Genomic DNA, 14,609 nt, shown 5'->3' on the forward strand with positions numbered 1-14,609 from the left:
GACTGAGCAACTTGTGTCACATGATAGCCTTTAACTTTTTAAAATAAGCCAAGGAGGGTTGTGTCCCAGCAGCTGATCCTCCCCAGAGACCCCACAATGCTTGCTAAGGGATGGGGATCAGGGTTAGTTAGTGTCCTTGCTCTGCCTGCTTGGGGGTAGGCCAAGCACTACCTAGGAGCATCACTAGAGAGAGCCATGGCTGAACAGTCCATAGAGGCTGGAGGGGCATACCCTTCTTCCCCCTCTTCTGGGCTCTGAGCATTCCCCTCTTATAACAGGCTGCATGCAGGGCATGGTGCCCTACCTCCCTGAGCTCATCCCGCACCTGATCCAGTGCCTCTCGGACAAGAAGGCCCTGGTGCGCTCCATTGCCTGCTGGACCCTCAGCCGCTACGCCCACTGGGTGGTGAGCCAGCCCCCCGACATGCACCTCAAGCCGCTGATGACGGAGCTGCTCAAACGCATCCTCGACAGCAACAAGAGGGTGCAGGAGGCAGCCTGCAGGTACCCAGGAGTGTGGGGCGGTGTTGGGGCGTGGGAATTGTAGCAGTGGCAGACCAGTGCCGAGAGGTCTCCCCATGCTAAAGACAGAGTCCTGTGATCAGATTGCCCCTTCCACGGCTGCAGTCCCCAGCTTCTTTAATCCTGAATCACGCGCCCTTCCGGTGCCCCGGGATATTGGCGAAGGCTTGCCGGTGACCACGCAAGCCACTGTTCTTAACCAGCATCTGTAGTCACCCTGGCTACGATCTGGGGCTAGCGTCAGCTTCCCAGTACCAGCCACTGGAGCCTGTATGGCTGCTACAGCAGGTGAACTGAGGAGAGCAGTAACTCTCTCTCATCGAACCATTCTCTCCAGCATCCATGGTCTGCCTGGACTGGTCCTGGACGTGGGGCCTGGCTTGAGGCCTGGTCACTACTCAAGCTGGATCTTCCCCATCTCCCGCAGTGCTTTTCTCTGGACATGATGAGGAACTTGAAGTTTGATCTTAACCATGACTGACTGTGTGTTCATACTGTCTGATCCGGAGAATTACCGTGGGGTGGGGAGATGGCCCAGTGCTTCTGGTCAAAGCCAGCAGTTGGGGTGGTTATCGTGGGGTGTGGGGAGCCAGCTCACAGTGGTTCGAATGAGCTTCTTCGTGGGTTGTTGTATCACAAGAAGTGGGTTTCGTCTGCTTTCTAAGTTGGACTTACCTGGCTGCCCACTGCTGAGTTTGCCGCTGGCTTCATGCCGCTTCCTGGGACCTGTCAGGTTCTCTTTGTTTGGGTTAATGCTGCTTGTTGTTGTTTTTCCCCACCCCCCCCCAGCGCCTTTGCAACGCTGGAGGAGGAGGCTTGCACGGAGCTGGTTCCTTACCTCAGCTTCATCCTGGACACCCTGGTGTTTGCCTTTGGGAAATACCAGCACAAGAACCTGCTGATCCTGTACGATGCAATTGGCACCCTCGCCGATTCTGTGGGGCATCACCTAAACCAGCCGGTACGTGCCGCCTACACCCTCCATCCGACTGATTGCCAGGGGTACCAGTACTAACATTCACACACCAATGCTTCGTTGCCCCCTCCTTTCCCCCGCACAGCGTGACAGTAATAAAGCGGCTTGGACGCTTTCCCCGATGTCCGCTGACCCCTCCATTCCTTGCCCTTACAAACTTGCTGCTGCTGAAGGGATAGCAATTGACGTGGGTGGAGTGAGTACCAGTAGCTGCGCGGTGCAGCGCGTCCTTGCCAGCAGCCACTGCAGCCGCATTACCAAATTCCCTTGGTGCTTTCTCCATGCCGCTCTGCACCCAGGAACAATGATGAAGGAAGAAAATACAAGACATTCGAATCCTGAAGCAGTGTGTGGACTGTTTTGGCTTTCTGAGAGTTCTGGGCTGAGCTTAGATTGCTGGAGAGGGATGGTGCAGTGGTTAGCATGCTAGCCTGGGGCATGGGGACCTGGGTTCAGTTCCTAACTCTGCCACAGACTCCCCATGAGACCTTGGGCAAGTCACTTAGCCCCTCTGCGCCTCAGTTCCCCAACTATAAAATGGGGACAAGAGCAGAGTCCTACAGAGTGCAATGTACTCAGATCAGACAGTGATGCCGGGGTTGGGAGGGGTATATACAAGTACGCACGCTAGACCATAGTGTAAAACCCACCCCATGATAGCACTGGTCTCTTTTCCTGCCCCCTTGCTGTAGGAGTATATCCAGAAGCTGATGCCCCCTCTGATCCAGAAGTGGAATGAACTGAAGGATGAGGACAAGGATCTCTTCCCTCTGTTAGAAGTGAGTGACTGTGAGAAACGGGCGGGAGAAAGCATGCTGGGAGACATGATTGTGTATCAGGGTCTCCCAACTTCAACAGCAGCTGACGCTTGAGTTGTACTGTGGTGGCTTAGATGGGGGAGGGAGAGAGGTGGTATCGGAAGGATAAAACCTGTGATGTGTGAATTGGAACAGACCTGTGTGAGATTGGGATAAAAGGAGGGCTTGGGTCTGATGGACCCCTGTGAACATCCTCTCTGAGGTGTTGCATCTCTCTTGCCAGTGCTTATCGTCCGTAGCAACCGCTCTCCAGAGTGGCTTCCTTCCATACTGTGAACCCGTCTACCAGCGCTGCGTGACGCTGGTGCAGAAAACGCTCGCGCAGGCCATGGTAAGTGCCGGACTCCTCGCGGCAGGTGGGACAGAGAACTTGGGCTTTTGTCCTTCGTCTTGCAGTAGTGCCTGGAAGCATCACGTGCAGGGGGGGCCCCATTGTTAAGAGCTGTCGGGAGGAGCCTGTCCCAAAGAGCATGCAATTGAAATAGACGAGACAAAGGATGCATCCTTCTCCCCGATTTACAGATGGGACCCAGAGAGGGGGTGTGACGTGCTCCGCTGGGAATTCAACCTGGGTCTCTTGAGTGCCAATCCAAAGCACAGCCCTCCCCTCCGGAGCACATGGGGGGTGGGGGTTGGGGGTTCCCTTTGGAAAAAGACTTTGCCTTTAACCCCTCTCCCGATCAGATGTACAATCAGCAACCAGACCAGTACGAGGCTCCTGACAAAGACTTCATGATCGTGGCCCTGGATCTGCTGAGCGGCTTGGCAGAGGGCTTAGGATGCCATGTGGAGCAGCTGGTGGCCAGAAGCAACATCATGACGCTGCTCTTCCAGTGCATGCAGGTGAGCCGGCTCCAGATCCTGGCTTAACAGCTGTGTCCCTGTGGCTACTGACTCTCTTCCAGTCTAACCCTTCGCTGTTGCTCCGTGCAGGACACCATGCCGGAGGTTCGGCAGAGCTCCTTCGCCCTCTTGGGAGACCTCACCAAAGCCTGCTTCATGCATGTCAAGCCATGTATTGGTAGGTCCCTGCACCGAGCCCTCACTTTGCTGCCGTTGTCACAGGGGCCCTCTTGCCTCTGGAAATGATGGAGAAGTTCAAAGAGCAGAGCTGTCCCAGTATTCATACTGTCTGATCCAGAGGGAATGGCAGAGCGGGACAGGCTGGCCTTGTGATTGTGGAGCAGGGCTGGGACATGGGAGACGCTGGGTTCAATCCCAGCTCTGCCACAGGTTCCCTGCATGACTTCGGGCAAGTAATTAAATAGCTTACGGGCCTCAGCTTTCCCGTCTGTAAAATGGAGGTGATGCTCCTTTCCTTTGTCCAGCCTGCGAGCTCTTGGGGGCAGAGACTGTCTCGCTCTGTGTTTTGGGCAGTTCCTGGCGCCATGAGGCTCCAGCCTCAGGTAGGGGCTCCAGCCAGTACCATGTGGAGGAAGAATGGCTCTTCTGTAGGCCCCTTCATACAGTGCTGGTCCTGAGAAGAGCCAGAGACTCCAGGAAGCAAACCAAGGGCTTTGCTGCAGCTATTGACTTTACCTAGAAAGTGCCCAGATACTACGGTGATGGGTGGGGCGGAGGGGCGGTACAACACCTTACATGGTATGTGCCCCACCTGCAACCTCTCCAGTATTAACCCCATGTCCTTCCTCTTCCTCTGTGCTCAGCTGAGTTCATGCCTATCCTGGGCACCAACCTGAACCCGGAGTTTATCTCGGTGTGCAATAACGCTACTTGGGCCATCGGGGAGATCTGCATGCAGATGGGTAAGCGTGCCAAGAGCCAGGCTGGCCCTGGCATCTGCTGCTTGCTCACTCCCATACCAGTACTGTTGGGGACGAGATCCCACCTCATGCAATGGGGCGGTGGCTCTGGCATTGTGTGTACAGCATGGGGAGGGGGGCTGGGAGTCAGGACTCCTGGGTTCTAGTCCTAGTCTAGTCTGCCACTCACTGATCTTGGACATTTCCTTATCCGTGCCTCAGTTTCCCCATCTGCAGTGGAGCTAATCCTGATCTGCCTCTCAGAGGGGCTGTGAATGAATATTCATTCACTGAGATCTGTCCTAAGAACAGCTGGTCTAGGGGGAAGCTTAATGAGCCAAGTCAAAGATGGAGCTGACAGCACTCTCCTTCCTGGCAGGGGCGGAAATGCAGCCGTACGTCCAGATGGTCCTGAACAACCTAGTGGAGATTATCAACCGGCCAAATACCCCCAAAACGCTGCTGGAGAACACAGGTGAGTTGGGGACGCCCAGCATGTCACCCCCAACCTCTGGCTCTGCGCACGTAGGAGGGACCACAGTGATTGGAGTGAATCCTGCTAGTTTATCCCACTCCCAAGAGCGAAACTGGCTTGGACGCCAGTGGGAACAAGGTCTGGCCCAGGAGCCACCAATTTGCCATCAGCCTGAAAAGTGTCTAAATGGGAGTCAGTAGGGGGGATGGAGGAGCTGCTCTCCCCGCTGCTGCCCTTAAATGGGGAGGTAGGGCTGCTGGCCTGTCCACCATCCCAGAATCACAGCCAAGCTCCTGTTTTTAAAGGGGCTCTGCCCTGGAACAGCTGGTCCCTGGACCTTTAAGGGGTAGACCATCCTTCTACAGGTGGTTTCCCTGCAGTAGGGACCTTGAGCCTGATGAAAGAAGCCAGTCAACAGCCGAAATCTACACGTACATTCCTGACAGCAACAGGGCAAGCTTCCCTTTCATGCCTCTGGGCATCGGCTCCACCCTGGAGGGCATCCACTGGCCAAGATGGGAGTTCGGTCTTTGGTCCATCCAGTCTTGTGTTATGCAGCTGAGGCTGGCAGGAAAACAGGGCAGCTACTTGTGGGATCATGCAAAGTAGATGCTTTTCCCACGAGGAACTGGACCAGTGCTACCAAACGGCCTATCAGCTTCCTGTTAATCTTGGCCGGCCCTGACCTGGCCACTCGAGAGGGGAAAGGCGTTTCTTTCTCCCAGTCCCCTAGTTGCTTCTCTTGCCATGTGCCGCGTCCTCAGGACATACTCGAATCCCAGACTCGCTGCTCAGATCTGTGATGGGATTGTGTCTCTTCCAGCCATCACCATCGGACGCCTGGGTTACGTTTGCCCTCAAGAGGTCGCGCCGATGCTACAGCAGTTTATCAGACCCTGGTTAGTGAAACCGCAGTCGGAGAGGGGGAAAGAGAGCGTTTGGTGTAGAACAGGTGTTTGGCTGAAGGGTTCTTGGCTGCTCCCTTGGGGGGAGGTCTGTTCCAGGTGATAGCGACGGGCAAATGTAGCACGGCCTGATGGACAACTTGGCAAAAAGCTTCCAGTGATCCAGGCTCTTCTGCCTAGCTCTTTGCATCGGTGCATTCTGGGATCCTAAAGCCCCAAGCCCATACATCCCAGTGCAGTTGTGGGAGCAGGGTTTTTTGGGTAACTTCCAAATGAGACACTGCCTGTGGGAGGGAGCTGGGTGAACTGGGGCAGCGCTCATGCCTGTCTATGCTTGAAATGGGGATTCAACAGGACCTGCATTAAGGACCCTGCTCTGCCACTGACCTTAGACAAGTCACCCAGTGTCTCTGCCTCAGGTTCCCTATCTGGATAATGGCACTGCCCTGTCTCAGTTGTGAGGATAAGCATGAGGAGGATTGGGAGGTTCTCAGATACTACAGCAACCAGGGCCAGGAAACTACCTGAGATAGCATTTGACATGTCCAGACCTGGGCCTGCTCTGTGTGGGTGTGACACTTACCTGCTATTGCTGAGGGCTGCGTATTGCACGACTGTCTCTCTCTGTGTGGCTGGAGCTTCACCCTCCATCTTCTCTGAGGGTGGGGATTTGCCAGGCTTTAGAAATAAATTCAGCCCGCCCCCCCCCCCCAACTCCTCCCCTTGGTGCTCTTCCTGAGTGTCAGGATCAACTGCTCCTTGCACGCCACAGTTTCTCAAAAGGGAATGGCAAGCGGTTTGGTGAAACTCGATATGTGATCCCACACCAGGGAGAGGTTCTAACTGAACTGGCATGTACCTGAGCAAGCTCATGTCCTGGGGGGACCTCCACAACAGACTCCCCCATTTCTCTGGCCGAGTGGCTGACTAAACCAGTCCCCTGAGGAAAGGGAATACAATCCGGGGCTTGTTTCCATAAACAAAGGCGGGGAACAGTACCAGCAGAGTCCTCCCCCGGGGAGCCTGCAGCTCTGATTTCTCTGGAGATAAGCTTGCCTGCCTCATCTGCAGTGCAGCATTGGTTACCTTTTAATAGAGACTCTTTGCTTCTTATGACAGGTTTCAGAGTAGCAGCCGTGTTAGTCTGTATTCGCAAAAAGAAAAGGAGCACTTGTGGCACCTTAGAGACTAACCAATTTATTTGAGCAGAGCTGTAGCTCACGAAAGCTTATGCGCAAATAAATTTGTTAGTCTCTAAGGTGCCACAAATACTCCTTTTCTGGTTTGCTTCTTATCTCCACCTACCCCCGGTTGGGATCTTACAGCAGTTTTTTGCGGGGGAGTTGGACTCCTGCTAGCTCAGTGTCCTGTTTAAAAATACCCCCTCCACCCCTCAACTTCCCCAGGTAGATTTTTAATCTCTTAACGCTGCCGTGTCCTGACCAGGTTGCCAGTGCTCAGTGTAACTGCATGAATGATGGCTCAGACCGGGCCCCAGCAGGCGAGTGAGGCCAAGTATAGCACAGAGCCGGCTTCCAGCGACCCAGGGAAACAAGGCCCTGAGTTATTGCAGTATCTGAAACCTCAGATGAGTTGCTGAGCGGGGAAGGAGGCAGGATGGGCCAATGGAGAGGTACTGGACTGGGCGTTTGGGTTCTAATTCCAACGCTGCCATTGCGTGTGGGGAGATCCATTTGTCAAGCATCTAGGGACAGAAGGATGAGAAGCTAATACTGGCATGGGGGTGTCTCTGCACTAATGCCAGGGATCCCCAGGTGCTAATTCTACTAGTACTAGGGAGTAACTTAGCTCTGGTTTTTTGGGCTCAACTGCCACGGGCTCATCTACCCAGCTGTGGTTGCACCAGTGCACTGGCATAGCTGGATGTGCAGCTGTTCAGCCTAATCGGCTCCCTCCCTGCTCTCTGCCCGGCCCCTCTGGCACTGATTGTGGGGTGTGCTCTGCCTTCCAGGTGTACGTCTCTACGGAACATCCGTGATAACGAAGAGAAGGACTCTGCCTTCCGCGGCATCTGCATGATGATCGGGGTGAATCCCGGTGGAGTTGTGCAGGTAACGGCACGTCAGCCATTCTCTAGGGCTGTGTGACTGCCGGAGTAGCTGGCTGGACCTCCCTCCACACAGCACCCTCTTACCCAGCTGCAAAGAGAACCCCCACAGCCACAGAACTGTGTAACCCTGCACTGACTCCAGGAGTGGGTGCCTGACACAGTCACCCACCCTGCTCCCCGTAGCACAGTGCTGCACTGGGGTATCAGGGTCCATACTGATGCCAAGGGGAGAGTGCCCCCACTGAGTCTCTTACCCTGCAGCCTAGTGCCCTGTAGAACCACACAAGGGGTAGCACTGACCAAAGGAAGAGTGCCCCCTCCCAAGCCACTCACGCCTTTCCCTGCAGCAACCTGAGATTTGCCTTGGTAAGCCCTGACCCTGCTTTGCTCCTGATATCGGACAGGTCCCCACGGCGGTGTCGCTTCACACCATAAACCCAGCTCTTTAAGCTAGCAGGAAAAAGGCATAACGAGAGCCAATGGCCGGAAGCTGAAAGTAGAAAAACTCAGACTAGGAATAGGGGTGATTTTTTTAATAGTAGGGTAATTAACCACTTGAGCAACTTACTTAGGGGCATGGTGGATTTTCCATCGTTCGTGGCCTTTAAGTCAAGGTTGGTATCCGAGTGGAATTAGTGCTGCTGTCGTTAAGGGTGAGCAGCACTTTAAAAAGAGAGTCTTCCTGGAAAGACTTGCTGTAGCTCATCCAGAAGCGCTGGGCTTGCTACTGGAATTGCTGGGGGAGGTTCCCTGGCCTCTGTTCTGCAGGAAATCAGACTGGATCTAAAGGTCCTGTCTGGCCTTAAAATGGGACTCTTCATTCACGCTGCGCTGGGGTCTGGGTCTACTCTTTCCCAAGCACCTTTATCCTGTTCCAGGACTTTATTTTCTTCTGCGATGCTGTTGCTTCATGGGTGAGCCCGAAGGATGACCTGAGGGACATGTTTTATAAGGTAAGTAACGCGTCATAAAGAGGGGGGCAAGAGATGCCTCAGCTGAGTCCTCAGTTCAGTTATGGATCTTTGCAGACTAATACTGAGGGGGGGAGGGGGGCCTCTTTCTGAGCTTTCAACTGACAAGGGGCTTCCTTGTCATCGCATGCAGGTGAAGTGATGGCCTGATCTCTAGCTCCATTTATTTGCTGATGGAGAGGGAGTGCTGTCCAATGGCTAGAGCTGGGGAGGTCAGGACTCCTGGGTTCTTTTCATGGGTGGATATGGGGTCTTTCCAGCTCTGTCTATGCCTCCGCTTCCTTATCTATAAACTGGGAAGCCCAGCTCCTGTAGGGTGGTGGTGAGGGTTCATGTGTGTGTACTGCTCAGAGGCCTCCATCTGGAGTGTGACACTGTCATTGTGTCTTAGTTGTGCGGGGGATAAGCATTACTAAACACTCCAGCAGCTTCAGTGCCTTATTAAGCATGTTTAGCTGCAGCTGCCATCGGGTGGAACTTGGAACCGCCAGCGTTGGCTGGGTTTGTTTGGCCTCAACAGTGGGCCCCCAGCATGAATCCCTGCCGCTTCGGGTTAGTGTGTGCGGATCGCAGCGCTTGGCCCGTTTGCAGCTCCGAAGTGGGAGAGTACACGTCCTCCCTCTGTAGCGCACAGAGAGTGGGTGGGGCTGTTCATCCTCCTCTAACTTCGTTCTGCTGACCCAGGAGCCTTGCAGTAACAGGGAGGGCTGTAGGCATAGCCACGCGCCTGTATTTCCACCTCCCCTGCCCACACACAAGCCTGTGCAGTCCCATCTTGCTGCTCTTTGTCCTCAGATTCTTCATGGCTTCAAAGACCAAGTTGGGGAGGAGAACTGGCAGCAGTTCTCGGAGCAGTTCCCTCCTCTGCTGAAGGAGAGGCTAGCTGCGTTTTATGGGGTCTAGGCAACGCAGAGAAACCGAACCAGGTGAGTTTGGACACAGGGAACCGTGGCTGGTTCTGATGGATCAGCCAGTGTGGTGGTGATGGGCGTAGACTTTTAGCTCCCATTCTCATGGGGCTAAAACCACTCATTGCCCCTCCCCACCGCTTCACTCCTCTGGCAAATAGGTTTCAAGTGTTAACATGTTGAGAAGTTGATGGAGAGATTAAGTGGGAAGGCAGGGTGGTGAAGGGTTTGGAGCACAGGGCTGGGAGCTGGCATTCTCCTGGATCTGCCACTGACTCACTGTGACCTTGGAAAAGTCACTTCCTCTCTGTACCTCAGTTTCTCCATCTTGTAGTGGAAGTGTGATGTCTCCCTTGTTGGGGCTGAGGGTGGAACTTATGGTGATTTATGAACCTGCATTAAGATCCTCGGGCAAAATGTCAATTTCTAATGGCAAGAAGAGCAGAACTGGTGAAAAGCAAACCAAATGTTTAGTGTCTGGGAAGTGTGGAGAGGCAGTGTTGTCTGAAGGTTACTGTGGCAGAATGGGATTCAGGACTCCTGCTTCAAGTTTCCACACTTCTAAAACGAGGATGATTGCTCAGTCTTCCTCTGAGGTGCTGAGGTCTCTGAGCAAAACAGGTGTGAAGTGTGGGGAAAAAAATCGAAAGCCCTGAGGTAGCACACACAGACTTACCAGCCCAGACACTTGATCTGTTTGCCCACCCTTAACATGCGGACAAAGAGATGAAGGTCAATTTAAACACAGATTTAGGCTTTAGACACTCAAATAAAAATGGCCTGATCCTTGTGGACCTTTAGCTTCCATTGAAGCTGGGGATTTCTGGGTGCTGAGAATCAGGTCTCTCATTTATAATGCACCCAAGCTTTAAAACTTTGGCTTAAATATTTTTCTTCTCCCCCTGTCCGTCCGTCTCCCCCCCCCCCCCCCCAAAAAAAAAAAAAAAAAAAAACCCTCTTACCTGGAACAAAGAGTTTTTGACATGTAAAGTTAGCAGATGGACAGTTTGCAAAACTGATCTGATGCCCCAAAGCGGGGGAATATGAAGTCAGCCTGATTGGCCATTTGTGTTTTGCCTTCGAAACAGCAGGGCTTATCAGATCTCATCTGCCTTAATTTCGGTGGAGGACTCCTTGGCTGTCTAGGTTGTGGCTTATGAGCTCTGTCTGCCCACCCACTGAGGTGTTGGATTTTTAACCAAGAGCTTGTCTCCCAACTGTTTGTTGGACATTTGGGTTATGACAAATTTCAGCCAACCTGGATACAAATCTCTTCCTCTTCCGCATCACATGTGCTGCTATAATCTGCTAGTTTTCCCATTGCCAGAGTCTTCCAGGAAAAGCAGGGGAAATTAGACTTGTGGCTAATAATGACTGCAGCTATTCTGAGTCCTTTTCAGAGGGCTTCATTTGACCTGTGTGTACCTTGACTAACTGGTGTCCTCTCTCTTGTCTCTCCTCTAGGTTCCTGTATGTGCTGGGAGGGTTACTGGGAACTCGTCCACAGGTGTTGCAGAGCCCTGTTAATGGGGGGTTAGGGAGGAAGGGAGGAGCATTGTGGGACATAAAATGACTTCCCTCCCATCTCCTGAAATTTTGAAGTGGGGGGACCTCCGAGATCAATTCAAACAAGCAACCAGGGAATCTCAGTGATTGGGAAAGGGGCTCTTTCCTCTTTTTTTCAGAGGTCATCTCTGGTAGATGGGGATGGGGTGGGGGTTGGCCGTGGGCCAAAATAGGGGAGCGATCTTAAACTGCAACACTTCCTGAGAAAGGGATCTAACTAGGGCCATAATAGAAAAGGACTAGCTTATAATAATAATAAGAATAATTTTAAAAAAAACCATTTAAAGGCTAGGTTTTAAAAACAAAGATATGAATAAAATGCTAAAATTGGATAAAAAGTTCTAATGGTTAAAAATTGAGCTGTCGAGAATGGAAGGGTTAAACTATAATAAAACCAAGGTTATACTACTGTATAAATATTACCAGTCACCGGTGTTTGAGATCAGCTTTTCCTCACCTCTTCAAGACTGCATGGTGACCGAAGTAGACTAGCAATCCTGTGAGTAGCCCATAATTACATGTAATTGTTTTTCATCTAGAAACTTAAAACAGCAAGAAAAAAACCTTTTCTGAAATAGTTCCATGGCGTTGTTTACTGGACGCGATGCACAAAATACCCCAACCCGTAAGGACCTCCTGAGCCGAGATCCAGTCGATTTCTATTGTGAAGGGGGCCCTTGTAACAAATACTGTCGGAGAAGCATGTTTTTTATATTAAAAAAAAAAAAAAAGAAAAGAAAAAATCAACATACACAGTGCAGTGAATTCTCTTAACCTGTCCTTCAGCTACAGACAGAGGGAGGTGAAAGTGACTAGGGTGGGATTGTAAGTGATGCGGTTGTATCATGCATAGGCTGGAGATCTACTCTTCACCTGGTTTATGGAGCACCTGATCAGGGAGACATGTACTGCACTCGGTCCCAAGTAACATAATTCATTACGGTTAATTACGCTTTCTGTCTTAATGGAGTTTCTGCCACTTCCGTTTACAAAATAAGAGGGCAGTCAAGGTAGCGGAGCACAGAGGGGATGGGAGGGTAACTTTGTGTAGGCAACAGTCAGATTTATTTTAAAGACAAGTCCATAAACTCTGCTACATGCTCATTTGGAGTCTTGACAAAAGACTCGCATGAATTTTAGTCCCCGGTTTATTTAAAAAACAAAAAAAAACCCAAAAATCGGCTTGGTTATGCTGAAAGCTTTTGACTTGGTGTAACCACAGCTTTTTAACTGTAAATGAGATAATGTGCTGTGAAAGCATCATTTGACAGCCTGGGTGGTTTTTGACTTGCCACTAGTCAGAAGGCAGCTGTATGGGGAGGAAAGAAGGGGGAAGGTTTAATCCTTTAAAGGTGCAAGAATAACTGAGTGGGCAGGGGGTGCTGCCAGTTGTCAGGAAGTGTCTGAGTCTGCTTGATCTGTCTGTAATCAACTGAGCTGTGGGATGAAGAGAGATCATTTCCCAAAGTGACACGAACCAAGGGAAATTCCAGTTCTCCTGAGAGGAGAGCGCCGCTGGGACGCTGATTTTCTCCGAGTGCAGGTTGGGGAGAACTCTTCACCAACTCCTTCCTGGATTTCTGTTTTCTGACTCCTTTTTTTTTCAAAAAAAAAAAAAAAATCAAAAACTGAAAGTCACTCAGGTGACAGCAGGACGAACCTGTGGTTGAACTGTGGAAAGTCTGACCCTTCTCAAGGCTGCAGCCGCACCTGTTGCAAAAGTACCTTGCAGTGAGGAACCCACCATCTTCTTTTGGGTGGCAATGTCATGCAGGGTGGGGGGAACCAATTTACTAAAGCAGCAGTTGGTCACTCTAGGATCAGTCATGCTGCACCTGTGTCTATTGAAAGCATTTGTTTGTGGGATCACTCAGTAACTTAAGCTTCACTGATCCTTTCCCTTCATCCTCCCTGGTTATTTTTCAGCACTTCCTTTCCCTCCTTTTTCTACTTCTTTTTTTAAAGCTTTCTTTTAACGCCCTCCAAGTTTTTGCACTGGAGTTCACCGGGTGAACATCCCAATAGGCCTTCCACCGCAAAATTTTGAGCATGGCACCCTGGCTGGCTTAGTGTCTACTGTTGCTTTCACTGGCTGGTGTAGCCCCTAGCTGTCTCTCCTGCTGAAGATCTGAGTGGTGGGGAGAGACTCAAGCAGCATTCAGCCCTAAGTGCATCTCTACCTTAGAGGAAGGAAGGGATGGGGAACTAAATAGATGCATTCCTTCAATTCAGCCTCCTTTTTTATTTTTATTTTTTATTGGTATAAGACTTGAGCAGGTCTCTGGGAAACTATCAGATGTTTTTCTTTTTTGCATTTTGATGCTTTATTTTTAAGCATTCCCTTTCCTTCCATTCCTCCTCCAGAGAGGGATGAAACATGGATTTCCATTAGAGCAGGGTTCTGGTGTGATCTTTTTAAATGCATGAACAAGAACTATACTGCTAAGTAAATTGGCATCCCAGCTTGCTATATATATAAAACACTTTTTAAAAAAAAAATTGTTTTAAGTTCCCAAAGCGTAGGAAAATGAAAGAAGGCTGTGAACTCTTTCTCGAACAGTGAAGTTTAAGCTACTTGACCTGACTGCCTCTAGAAATGGATTTTTTTTTTGTATAACTGCTTCTAGTTTCTGCCTCCTGTTTGTTAACCCTGGATTTGTATATTTGTAAATGTGCTGTACTGTTTCCTATGGTGACAGTGTACCTAGTGTTGAAGCCGCTGCTTGCACCTTGCTGAAATGAGATTTTTCTCATTTTATGTATAATTTTGTCAACTTAAAAAAAAAAAAAAAGCAAATTTCATGTGACTCCACTCTACAGGTGTGTCTAAGCTCATTGTTTTTTCTTAAGTAAATATTGGGTTTGTAAACTTTGCCATTCTCTCCTCCCCACTTTATTTGATCCCTATGCTCCCTCACTTCTCCATCTCCAGAGCACAACTGAATCTGCTAGGAAGTATACTGACATATAGGGCCTTGTATTGTCTACCACGAGTTGTGGTCTGTATTCCTCGCTGCCACGTTTCTTCATACTTCTCATAACCCTGCAGGGGTGTCTGTTTCTTGCTCTGCCACAGGCCTGAGAGTTGATATTGGGCATATCACTTCCCCTCCCTGGGCCTCAGTTTCCCTATATGTAAAGTGGGAATAATACCTCCTTTGTAAAGGTGGGTGAAGATTTACAGAACAAATGAAAAAATGAATTAGCACATAGGTGTGCTTTAAAGGCACTGATCTGGGTTCACTAAGTGGTGTGATACTGGGCAAGCTACTTAAGTTCTGAGAGGTTTCAGAGTAACAGCCGTGTTAGTCTGTATTCGCAAAAAGAAAAGGAGTACTTGTGGCACCTTAGAGACTAACCAATTTATTTGAGCATAAGCTTTCGTGAGCTACAGTTCACTTCATCGGATGCATACTGTGGAAAGTATAGAAGATCTTTTTATATACATACAAAGCATGAAGAAATACCTCCTCCCACCCCACTCTCCTGCTGGTAATAGCTTATCTAAAGTGACCACTCTCCTTACAATGTGTACGATAATCAAGTTGGGCCATTTCCACCACAAATCCAGGTTTTCTCACCCCCCTTCCCCCCACACACAAACCCACTCTCCTGCTGGTAATAGCTTATCTAA

At 50.5% G+C, this 14,609-nt stretch overlaps 1 protein-coding gene and 1 non-coding gene across 4 annotated transcripts in view; both read left to right on the forward strand.

Annotated features, from left to right (window-relative positions):
- The window catches only part of TNPO2 (transportin 2), a 30,194-nt gene extending 16,346 nt beyond the window's left edge, over positions 1-13,848 (forward strand). For 2 of the 3 annotated variants that reach the window (XM_073319361.1, XM_073319360.1), the window contains exons 13-25: positions 279-504; positions 1,312-1,483; positions 2,191-2,277; positions 2,540-2,647; positions 3,001-3,159; positions 3,250-3,337; positions 3,984-4,082; positions 4,459-4,554; positions 5,378-5,453; positions 7,432-7,531; positions 8,409-8,483; positions 9,297-9,427; positions 10,874-13,848. In XM_073319361.1, the coding sequence (XP_073175462.1) occupies positions 279-504; positions 1,312-1,483; positions 2,191-2,277; positions 2,540-2,647; positions 3,001-3,159; positions 3,250-3,337; positions 3,984-4,082; positions 4,459-4,554; positions 5,378-5,453; positions 7,432-7,531; positions 8,409-8,483; positions 9,297-9,404 (1,394 nt within the window). In that variant the 3' untranslated portion in view covers positions 9,405-9,427; positions 10,874-13,848. Of the gene's footprint in view, positions 1-278; positions 505-1,311; positions 1,484-2,190; positions 2,278-2,539; positions 2,648-3,000; positions 3,160-3,249; positions 3,338-3,983; positions 4,083-4,458; positions 4,555-5,377; positions 5,454-7,431; positions 7,532-8,408; positions 8,484-9,296; positions 9,428-10,873 lie in introns of those variants that run through there. The other variant, XM_073319362.1, reaches the window with a different exon arrangement.
- Positions 959-1,029, forward strand: LOC140901144 (small nucleolar RNA SNORD41). The gene has a single exon (XR_012155778.1). It is a non-coding gene; the product is annotated as a small nucleolar RNA SNORD41 (small nucleolar RNA).
- Positions 13,849-14,609: the final 761 nt, after the last annotated feature.

Source organism: Lepidochelys kempii, chromosome 20, assembly GCF_965140265.1.
Source record: "Lepidochelys kempii isolate rLepKem1 chromosome 20, rLepKem1.hap2, whole genome shotgun sequence".
Taxonomy (NCBI): domain Eukaryota; kingdom Metazoa; phylum Chordata; order Testudines; family Cheloniidae; genus Lepidochelys; species Lepidochelys kempii.